Here is a 12,130-nt window from a genome sequence, read left to right as displayed (position 1 = left end):
TGTCGTCTGCCTACAAAATAGCGACAGGACACTAAGTCCTATAAAGAGATTAGCGAATGAAAAACAACAACGTGACAATACCCGTAAATAAATATTTCTAAGCTGACCACTTTTTATCTTTCTACCGAATATTTACCATATCTGAAGAAAAGAGTTGTTATTAAATAAATAAGTTCTATGACGCTAATATTACACCTTTCTGCCGATTGCTTAATTAAATTGAAAGGTGATAATTAATTAATTAGTTTTTTACTCCCAAGCTATCCTTAATGACAGCGGCATATTTAAATTAAAGGGATACGAGCAGAACACGAGCGGTTTAATTGTATTTAAAGTTTAACTAAAGTATCGATTTTGTAACACTTCGGAAGAGTAATTCATCTAGACTACAATAAAAACGGAAGTAACCACTTTGTCTTCTTCTTATTTTTTTGTTATTATAATTATTATCGTCCTGAATATTGTCAAATGGAATTAAATGTTAAAAAACAAACAAACAGCGTCTCTCTTTATTTTGCAATTAAGACTGCTTGACCCGGGTCTCAGCAGGTGGCCCGTGTGTTATCGGTAACAATCAACTGTAATATAAACAATATACAGAGATATTTATTATGGAACTGTCATGACAACTGCACGATAACACATCGCGATAAATATACTGGGGTATTATTGTGAAACAGATGGTTGATAACCTCAAATTGATTTGCTACTTTCACAACACAAAAATATATTGACTCATTTTTTCAGAAATGGCAGATTTCAGACACTGATTTTTTTACTGCGTATTTTACTCGGATTTTCAATTCTTACCGATAAATTTTGACCAAACTCGGGGGTGCGTATTATATACAAGGGTGATATATTCGCAGATTTACGGTATTCCTTAAAATTGGAATTCCGTAATTACTCTAGGTTTTCAGACACTAAGTTTCTCAACTTCTCAATTTTTTAGCAAAAATAAATTATTTTTTTGTACTCTTAATTTTCGGACATACAGGTTTTCGTCCATAATTGATGTTTCTTAATTTTCAGACAGTATATTTTATTCTACAGACTTCGGCCCTGTTTGCACTTATCTCGTGTCACTTTGATCATGGATTTTCACAACCAGAAAAAGGTCATAAAACCTGGCAGATGCATGCCTGAGGACCATTGACCATTACATTCGCATAATAATTAAATTACCATGTATAGTGGTGGAAATTGATTTATTCAAAGTTGTCCTTTTAAAGAAGCAGACTCTTATCAGAGTGTTTTGTCTTTTACATTTTTGTTCTACATCATTTCAGGCAAAAGTTAGCAAAGTTGTGAAGTTGTATTTATTTCTTTTTAAAGCAAAAAAAGAAGAGTTAATCACAAGAAAATTATTGAAAATTGATTTATTGCTTTTATTTCATTTTAACTTTTCGACATCTTAATTTTGTCTATACATTTTCGGACACCTGTAATTTTTCAATATTTTTTGTATCTAAATTTTCACACTTAAAAATGTTTTGTTTTTTTAGAGTAATTACGGTACTCAAGAATTGCTTAACTTTTGATTGGGCATTAACCATTTAACCATTAACCATTAACTGCCATCTATATAATTTCTAGTTTAGATCATTTTTGTTAGTAACCCTTATCCTGTGTAACTTGTTATATATTCAAATGCTGGACATATTTTTGTTCATTCTAAGACTACTCTTTAATCTTAACACTTTGCATGCTGGGAAATTTGTCGTCTGCTAAAATGTCATCTGCAGAATTTCTAAAATAAGCATTTTCTTCAATTTTTTTCAAAGAATACTATCAGAAAAGCAAACAGTTTGGATCCTGATGAGACGCCACATTCTGTGGCGTCTCACCTGGATCCAAACTGTTTGTAAAAGGCCTTCAAAATTCGGTTCCCGCACTGAAAGAGTTAAGTCTAAGAATATGGGCCCAGTGTATTTTAATCCTTTACCACTTAGATACATATTTTGACACATTTGTTGTTCCTTAGAAAGTTATATTTAACTTAAAACCTTTCTTACTTAATTCAAGTTTTAAAGGCTTCGTATCCAATCCTTGGATACTGATGAGCAGCAAACAGCATAAAACCTGAATGGACTGCGAGTTAAACGCAGGCTGTTCTGGTTTTATGTTGGTTGCAAAAGCCATTTTCTATTTGCTTCTAAGAGGGGAAAGGGTTAAAACATGCTTTCTGAATACATTCTCTGTATAGCTAACTGCATGGCAGACTGATTATAATCTTACATACCGGTATGTGTACATATTTCTACATAACAACAAAGAAGACTATGGTTTAATAACTGTCAGCCCAAGGTTTGAACAAAAAAAATCAGGAACATGTCAATATTTACTCTAACATGTAACATGTAAAGATTTCAAATACCAAAATTTGGACAATCACATAGTTACTAGGCATGGAATTAAATATTTATGAAAATAAAATAATCTAAAAAAATAGGCCTAATTATTCTTGAGTTATCATCAGGAAACCATTTCACTGTTATGAGTCACTGTGGCCTTGACCTTTGACCTACATGTGGTGACCTGAAAATTAATAGGGGTCATCTGCCAGTCATGAGCAATGTACCTATGAAGTTTCATGATCCTAGGCGTAAGCATTCTTGAGTTATCATCCCGAAACCATTTTACTATTTTGAGTCATTGTGACCTTGACCTTTGACCTAGTGACCTGAAAATCAATAGGGGTCATCTGCCAGTCATGATCAATGTACCTATGAAGTTTCATGATCCTAGGCGTAAGCATTCTTGAGTTATCATCCGGAAACCATTTTACTTTTTCGAGTCAATGTGACCTTTACCTTTGACCTAGTGACCTGAAAATCAATAGGGGTCATCTGCGAGTCATGATCAATGTACCTATGAAGTTTCGTGATCCTAGGCCTAAGCATTCTTGAGTTATCATTCGGAAACCATTTAACTATTTCGGGTCACCGTGACCTTGACCTTTGACCTAGTGACCTGAGAATCAATAGGGGTCATCTGCGAGTCATGATCGATCTACCCATGAAGTTTCATGATCCTAGGCATATGTGTTCTTGAGTTATCATCCGGAAACCATTTTACTATTTCGGATTACCGTGACCTTGACCATTGACCTAGTGACCTCAAAATCAATAGGGGTCATCTGCAAGTCATGATCTATCTACCTATGAAGTTTCATGATCCTAGGCGTATGCGTTCTTGAGTAATCATCCGGAAACCATTTTACTATTTCGGGTCACCGTGACCTTGACCTTTGACCTAGTGACCTCAAAATCAATAGGGGTCATCTGCAAGTCATGATCAATCTACCTATGAAGTTTCATGATCCTAGGCATATGCGTTCTTGAGTTATCATCCGGAAACCATTTTACTATTTCGGGTCACCATGATCTTGACCTTTGACCTAGTGACCTCAAAATCAATAGGGGTCATCTGCCAGTCATGATCTATCTACCTATGAAGTTTCATGATCCTAGGCCTAAGCGTTCTTGAGTTATCATCCGGAAACCACCTGGTGGACGGACCGACTGACAGACCGACAGACCGACCGACAGACCGACATGTGCAAAGCAATATACCCTCTCTTCTTCGAAGGGCGGCATAATAAAGTTTACTCATACAAAATCAGTGTTCCTTATAGCAATAGTCAAAATGTGAACGTTAGATGTGGTCTGGTAACATAGATTTAATGAGATACAAAATGCTCGTGTTTTTTTGTGTGTGACAATATATTGCATGTGAATTTCCTGAGACAATATCCGAACATTTGTGAGCCAATGAAAGATAGGCCTGGGGCAGCTCATGATGCAAACTATGTTGTGCTTCCATTGGACATTTTTAGACAGTCACTTGTGAAAAACGTATACAATATATATACTTTTTATGATTGGAAATGGGGTCGAAATTTGTCCCACCCTCAATCCCCCTCCCCCATCCCCCCCCCCCCCCCCCCCCCCAAAAAACACACTTTCTGGCTACGAAGAAAAACACCAATTCCCCACATAGGATACATGTACATACCTGTTTGCAGGCTATCTGGGTATACAGCGCACCGATGTTGAACATAACGCTACCTTTCTCAAAGGTCAACGTCTTCTGGATATTTGGAACACCAGTCAGCGAATCATACCTGAGCACACAGCTTATTGTTATATCAAAACAGTGTTAAACAGATAAAGGCCTCTGTGAGGAAAAAAAAATTAACATAACCAAACGTTTTAGTCAAAAATTTGTTTAAAATTCTTTGCAATTACAGGTACCATATTAAACTTTTAAATAAGAAAAAGGGTCTATTTTTGTCTACATGGAAGTACATAAAACTTCAACAGGTGAGTTTAAAATAACAACATTCATCTGTAGCTAAGGAAATTAGTCCATCCAAAGGCCTGATTTCTGGATTTTTCTTTAGATTTTACCTACTTAAGTTTATTATCACATGTTTTCAAAATAACTTTCTAAAATAATGTTTGGGCAAAGTCTTAGTTATTGTCTTAAACAAGAGTGGACAAAATATTTAATTTGTCTCTTCAATTTTTTTAGAAATGCACATATTTTTGTAACATAAAAACAAAACAGCTTAATGTTCTAGGGTTTGTGCTGGCGCTCAACCACAACTGGAAAAATCTGACAAACGCCTACATGTATGTCTGAAATCTCATATCCCCAAAAATAAAAGTACACAAATATAACACTAAATGAAATTTTAAGTGAACGAGAATCACCCTAAAATTATAATGATGTGTAGGAAATAAATTAAATTTTGTTAATTTCCTGGTTTAATCGATAAATGAATTTAACACAAACTTGACAGAAAATAACCCACCCAAATTCCTCTTTTTCTCCCAAAACAGAAATCAACAAATTTTACATGACCAAAAAAACTTTGAAACAAAAAAATATGCCGACGGACATAGATAATTTTGCAGTAATAGAATCCACAGTTATTGTCTTATAAAAAGACACATGATCTATTGAGAAATCAAGGCCAGACCAGCGCCCTACCAATGAAACATGATGCTGATGCGTCTATCAGGTGGAAAGAAACGCTTCTCAAGGAAGTAGAGTTGATTGTAGTATTCCATCAACAGCTCTACGCCCGAGTCGTTCCTATGTGGAGTGCGAATAGCCTGAAAGACAGTTCCTAAATCATGATTAGGCTTTTAATTACATACCGATAATTTAATATTTCCACAATGAACCCATAACCATTTCAACAGTTTAATAAAGAAACACTATTAACTACTAGCATTTTCTGTTGCTGCATCATGCACAAATAAAAAGCCATACTACCTACTTTTCTGCAAAAAATGAAAGTTTGTCCAGCTGTTGCAAGAACAGTCATATCTGTCAATTAATATGAGTTGTTGATGAGTTGTCTATTCAAACCTTTATAAAAAGTATCCTATTCAAATAGAATTTGATGGGAAAATAAACTTAAAGTGGGTAAGGGTGTCACATTTACAGATTTTTCTAAACGTTTAAACGAAATGAAATAAACGAAACGTTACCGTTAAAACGGTATCCCTATGTCCGTTTAAAAAGCATCAGTACCATCGCATTTCCAAACTGAAAATATTTTTTTCCCAGAAGTAATATTCAGTGCATATCCCATTCACACAATGACATCATATTTAAACCATACAATATTATAAAACAGACTATCCGTATCACCACATGTTTATTCATCATTCTATAAAAATAATTTAAAGAACGTCGAAAATAATGTAAAATCGATGAAATAAACTGTTTCCGAAAACGACACGTATTTTGCACATGAAATACAATGTGCATATTGTTTGACCGCAGGAAATGAAAAACCAGTTAACTAGCATAAATGTAAACAATATATAATTTGGTTAACATATTGCATTTCAACATGCTACCGCAGTGTTTTATTTTGCTAATCAATCTTTTAAAATATTTCAAGATGGCGGCATATGCACTGTTTCGTTGCCAAGTTGTAAGATTTTCGGAAAGTAGCGAAGTTTCAGTTCATGTCTGAGCCATCCGCTAACCAATCAGAAATAAATTACTGCCGAATTCGATAGCCCGATTTACCGCAAGTACCTGGATTTCGCAGTTCTTCATCAATATTCTTAGTACAGCTAGTTGGCTACGTTATTTGCACCCCAATATTTATTACATGGATATTGACTGTCGTTTGACACCTTTAAAAGTGGGATAACCATGCAAAACAAAGTTGTCATAATTCTATAATAATAACGTTTGCAATGCAAATTTTGAAGACTCTGCAATGTTTTCAAACATTAAGAAAACCGTGCCATGGCTACCCCACCCAACTGCACATGGGGCACAATGGTGTTTTGCACACGATTTGTAAACAAGAATATTATTCATCCACTCTGTCTCTTACCAGTCTGAGCTCCTGTAGATCTTGTAGAGCCGTGTTGTAGCTGTCAGCATCCTCGCTGTAGTGCTCCAATATGAAGTCCTGCAAGGGGCCAGGGACAATGTTTGATACCAACAATACAGTGGTTACTAAGAGAGGTAATTGTAAGTATAAACCTATAAACCTATTTATTATAGCGAGATTGTATCGAAAGCCAAACGCTTATTGAAACACTCTTGAGATCATTTCCTGGGTGGAACCAGTACTTGGTGACTTTCAGAGAGATCTAAAGAATTCCTCCACGGTGGGGATCCAACACATGACCCCTTGGTTGCTAGAGGGACACCATATCCACTACGCCACCAGGACCTATTTTTTGTTAGTAAGTTAGATTATCGAAGACATTTGTGCATTACCAGGGCGGTAAACTTAATATTTATTTTATGGATTCCCAAATCAGGAGTGGTATTCCAGAAACATCTTAAGTCATTTCTTAAATAATTTCACTAAAGTTCAAAATAACAATGTTATGTTTTTCTTAACTAAATAGGGAAACACATGTTTTGTTTGGTATTCCTAAAATAACATTGGCATATTGATGTTATTTAAATGTATATCTTGATGCCAATCTATTGCAATATGAAATGAAACACTTAAGAAAATTTCCCAATTAAAGGATAAGAATAAAATTTAACTTAAGATGCTTCTGGAATACGACCCCAGTCATTCAAAACATCTTAAAATGCAGTCATGGTCTGTTCTCACACAAAATCTAAAGGCACAATACCCCGTACACACATTTAAGTTGCCATTAGCTAATGGGCCCACATCCATGTCCATATTATTGTAATGAACAAATTAACAACAAATTTAAGATCTGGCATGAAGGCCATGAAAAATTCATAATTATATCTTAATAAGACAGTTTGAAAAAAATATTTTTTTTACAAATTTATAAACATTATAATATATGCTCATAACGATGCCCTCATAGTTACTTTGTAATAATAGTCAACAGAGATTAATAGTTAACCCTTTGCATGCTGGGAAATTTGTCGTCTGCTAAAATGTTGTCTGCTAAATTTCTAAAATTAGCATTTTCTTCGATTTTTTTTCAAATAATACTATCACAGTAGCAAACAGTTTGGATCCTGATGAGACGCCACGTTCTGTGGCGTCTCATCTGGATCCAAACTGTTTGGACAGGCCTTCAAAATTCGGTTACCGCACTGAAAAAGTTAATTACTTGTTAGTAAGAACGTAAAAAAAAACTAAAAAAAATGAGCCGCACTCTGGGGAACCAGGGCTTTATGCATGGGCGTAAGCTGTCATATCAAATAAACCAGGGCTTTATGCATGGGTGTAAGCTGTCATATCAAATAAACCAGGGCTTTATGCATGGGCGTAAGCTGTCATCTCAAATAAACCAGGGCTTTATACATGGGCTTAAGCTGTCATCTCAAATAAACCAGGGCTTTATGCATGGGCGTAAGCTGTCATCTCAAATAAACCAGGGCTTTATGCATGGGCGTAAGCTGTCATCTCAAATAAACCAGGGCTTTATGCATGGGCGTAAGCTGTCATCTCAAATAAACCAGGGCTTTATGCATGGGCGTAAGCTGTCATCTCAAATAAACCAGGGCTTTATGCATGGGCGTAAGCTGTCATCTCAAATAAACCAGGGCTTTATGCATGGGCGTAAGCTGTCATCTCAAATAAACCAGGGCTTTATGCATGGGCGTAAGCTGTCATCTCAAATAAACCGGGGCTTTATGCATGGGCGTAAGCTGTCATCTCAAATAAACCGGGGCTTTATGCATGGGCGTAAGCTGTCATATCAAATAAACTAGGGCTTTATGCATGGGCGTAAGCTGTCATCTCAAATAAACCGGGGCTTTATGCATGGGCGTAAGCTGTCATCTCAAATAAACCAGGGCTATATGCATGGGCGTAAGCTGTCATCTCAAATAAACCAGGGCTTTATGCATGGGCGTAAGCTGTCATCTCAAATAAACCAGGGCTTTATCCATGGTCGTAAGCTGTCATCTCAAATAAACCAGGGCTTTATACATGGGCATAAGCTGTCATCTCAAATAAACCAGGGCTTAATGCATGGGCGTAAGCTGTCATCTCAAATAAACCGGGGCTTTATGCATGGGCGTAAGCTGTCATCTCAAATAAACCGGGGCTTTATGCATGGGCGTAAGCTGTCATATCAAATAAACCAGGGCTTTATGCATGGGCGTAAGCTGTCATCTCAAATAAACCGGGGCTTTATGCATGGGCGTAAGCTGTCATCTCAAATAAACCAGGGCTATATGCATGGGCGTAAGCTGTCATCTCAAATAAACCAGGGCTTTATGCATGGGCGTAAGCTGTCATCTCAAATAAACCAGGGCTTTATCCATGGTCGTAAGCTGTCATCTCAAATAAACCAGGGCTTTATACATGGGCGTAAGCTGTCATCTCAAATAAACTACGGCTTTATGCATGGGCGTAAGCTGTCATCTCAAATAAACCAGGGCTTTATGCATGGGCGTAAGCTGTCATCTCAAATAAACCAGGGCTTTATGCATGGGCGTAAGCTGTCATCTCAAATAAACCAGGGCTTTATACATGGGCTTAAGCTGTCATCTCAAATAAACTAGGGCTTTATGCATGGGCATAAGCTGTCATCTCAAATAAACTAGGGCTTTATGCATGGGCGTAAGCTTTCATCTCAAATAAACTAGGGCTTTATGCATGGGCGTAAGCTGTCATCTCAAATAAGCCAGGGCTTTATGCAGGGGCGTAAGCTGTCATCTCAAATAAGCCAGGGCTTTATGCAGGGGCGTAAGCTGTCATCTCAAACAAGAGGGCCTGAAAGGCCCAAGGTATCCCCGCAACATATGCTTTGTTTGAGGATGGGTGCAAATTGGACGGATGAACATAATGATAGATGGACGGACGGAGGACAATAACACAAAACTAAGACAAAGGAAGGTTCTTAAGCCTTCACATTTTATTTAGGTGAATTATTAAGTCGTGCGTTTTCCACAAAAACATTCAACGTTTACATACGCTAAATTTTCAGAGTGTTGCAGAGTGAACACAACATCTGCCATGACATACCTGGAAATGTTTTGATGGTTAATCATTTATCATTGGGTACGGGAATCATTGGTGTCATTTTGGAAACATGATTAGTCACATGTATTCACTTTGTAAATCATACTTTATTTACATGATGATGTTTGAGAGGATGATGGTTTACTTCATAAATATAATAGGTAACAACAAGATACAATGGGCCATAACTCTGGTTTTAACAGATGGTGTACAATGCCATTTGGCGTGATACAAAGTTTCAATGAAATACAACAAATAGTGCTGCAACAATACGCCAAAAACCGTATTGCAATATATTGTCAGTTCAAAAACCCGTATTGTAATATATCGCAATATATTGCTAACTTGTACCAAAATTATAACTTGCCAAGTACCCAATAATCCCATAAATTCCAATTTTAAAGCAAATTCTGGTAAATATTTACTATAAATGTGCTCAAGAATAATAAGAAACACAAACATTTGCAAATTTTCTTAAGTATCAAATACATTTTTGCAATTGTTACTATTTAAAGATGTGATGAAATAACGTCCAACCGGGGCGTTTTTCCCACTGAACTTGTGTAATTCAGCTGACGTGATGTTCCCGTTTTTAAACAACACAAAATACACCCATACTTTCCATGCGACGTTCTACATGTCTGTATAATTTTCGCGCGCTTTTTATTGAGACAAAGGATAAAGCACTTTTTATTTGACGATATTTTTTTGTATTGTCGCGTTAGCATTCAAATTTGGAAGCGTGTTTCCGAAATTCGGATTACAAATAATGCTCAAATCAGAATCGAACGAAACATTTACAGCTGTGCGCAATTAATTCAACGATAATCTGTTCAAAAGCATCTAATGAATGCTCCCATGTAACAATGCTACTTTGTATAATACACTTTTTAGAATGCTTTTTTTACGTAAAAAATAATTTACACTGCTTTGTTTTGTTTACCTTTTTATCATTATTTCGGATGGCTTTTCTGGACGAAATGTGAATGAATTTTTGTAAAATGTTCGTACCGGTATGATGAAAATCATATCGCAATACAATATGCGGATTGCGTATTGCGATATATACCGATATACCGGTATATTGTTGCAGCCCTAACACCAAAGCACTTCCAAGATATGGCTCCGGACACAAAAGTGACGGACGGACAGCCGGACAACGCAAAACAATATCCCTCCGCCTCTGGCAGGGGATATATACTCATACCAAGTTTATATGAAATCTGCCAAAGCACTTCCAAGATATGGCTCCGGACACAAAAGTGCCTATAGTAAAAAGCATTTTTTCAAGATACAAAGGGCCATAACTCAGTTTTTAACAGATGGTATACAATGCCATTTGGCGTGCATCATCCTCTTATGCATATATATACCCATACCAAGTTTCAATGAAATCCGCCAAAGCACTTCCAAGATATGGCTCCAGACACAAAAGTGCCTATAGTTAAAAGCATTTTTTCAAGATACAAAGGGCCATAACTCTGTTTTTAACAGATGGTGTACAATGCCATTTGGCGTGCATCATCCTCTTATGCATATATACACTCATACAAAGTTTCAATGAAATCCGCCAAAGCACTTCCAAGATATGGCTCCGGACACAAAAGTGCATATAGTAAAAAGCATTTTTTCAAGATACAAAGGGCCATAACTCTGTTTTTAACAGGTGGTGTACAATGCCATTTGGCGTGCATCATCCTCTTATGCATATATACACTCATACAAAGTTTCAATGAAATCCGCCAAAGCACTTCCAAGATATGGCTCCGGACACAAAAGTGCCTATAGTAAAAAGCATTTTTTCAAGATACAAAGGGCCATAACTCTGTTTTTAACAGGTGGTGTACAATGCCATTTGGCGTGCATCATCCTCTTATGCATATATATACTCATACAAAGTTTGAATGAAATCCGCCAAAGCACTTCCAAGATATGGCTCCGGACACAAAAGTGCCGGACGGACGGACGGACAACGCCAAAACAATATCCCTCCGCCTCTGGCGGGGGATAATAAGCATGTGCAGCCAACATAGGCTAATCAGGGACGACACTTTCTGTTAATACTGGATTTTCATTTAGAAACGACTTTCTCTATAAAAACAAGATGTGTTTGTGAAACACTATGCCCCCCCATATAATTGAACTTTGACCTTGAAGGATGACCTTGACCTTTCACCACTCAAAATGTGCAGCTCCATGAGATACACATGCATGCCAAATATCAAGTTGCTATCTTTAATATTGCAAAAGTTATGGCCAATGTTAAAGTTTCACGCACACAAACCAATAAACAGACAGGGCAAAAACAATATGTCCTCCAGTATAGACTGGGGGGACATAAAAATCCATAAATTCAAAAGTGTCGTCCCTGAATAGCCTGTGCAGTCATGCATTAAGCCCTGTTTTCCCACAGCGAGAATCAAACATAGAGAATTATAGGTCAGTGTTGATTATAGATCAGGTTTTTCATGGGAGGCTTAGAAAACAAAAAACACGAGCCTTGGGGAGTGCTTTTTCCTCTTCGTGCCGAGCATGATAAACCTGATCTATAATCAACACTAATCTATATTCTATTTATCCCACTGTTTATTCAGTAGACATTTTTATTTAAACACAATAAGTTTAACTGGATAATTCCACTGGATTTATGACATCGTTTTGTAAAAAAAAATGCTA

At 36.7% G+C, this 12,130-nt stretch overlaps 2 protein-coding genes across 2 annotated transcripts in view; both read right to left on the bottom strand.

Moving 5' to 3' along the window:
* LOC127846709 (uncharacterized) overlaps positions 1 to 12,130 on the bottom strand; it is a 130,635-nt gene that overhangs the window by 79,482 nt on the left and 39,023 nt on the right. The gene's annotated exons all lie outside the window — the stretch shown is intronic.
* The window catches only part of LOC127846700 (rhophilin-2-like), a 49,627-nt gene that overhangs the window by 25,798 nt on the left and 11,699 nt on the right, over positions 1 to 12,130 (bottom strand). The window contains exons 5-7 of the mRNA XM_052378189.1: positions 6,371 to 6,448; positions 4,999 to 5,123; positions 4,018 to 4,126 (exon numbers count right to left, since the gene is read on the bottom strand). Of these exons, the coding sequence (XP_052234149.1) occupies positions 4,018 to 4,126; positions 4,999 to 5,123; positions 6,371 to 6,448 (312 nt within the window). The remainder of the gene's footprint in view (positions 1 to 4,017; positions 4,127 to 4,998; positions 5,124 to 6,370; positions 6,449 to 12,130) is intronic.

The sequence above is a fragment of the Dreissena polymorpha genome, chromosome 9 (assembly GCF_020536995.1).
Source record: "Dreissena polymorpha isolate Duluth1 chromosome 9, UMN_Dpol_1.0, whole genome shotgun sequence".
Taxonomy (NCBI): domain Eukaryota; kingdom Metazoa; phylum Mollusca; class Bivalvia; order Myida; family Dreissenidae; genus Dreissena; species Dreissena polymorpha.
Note: the sequence above shows the minus strand (reverse complement) of the source record. Positions and strands in the feature narration are given on the sequence as shown.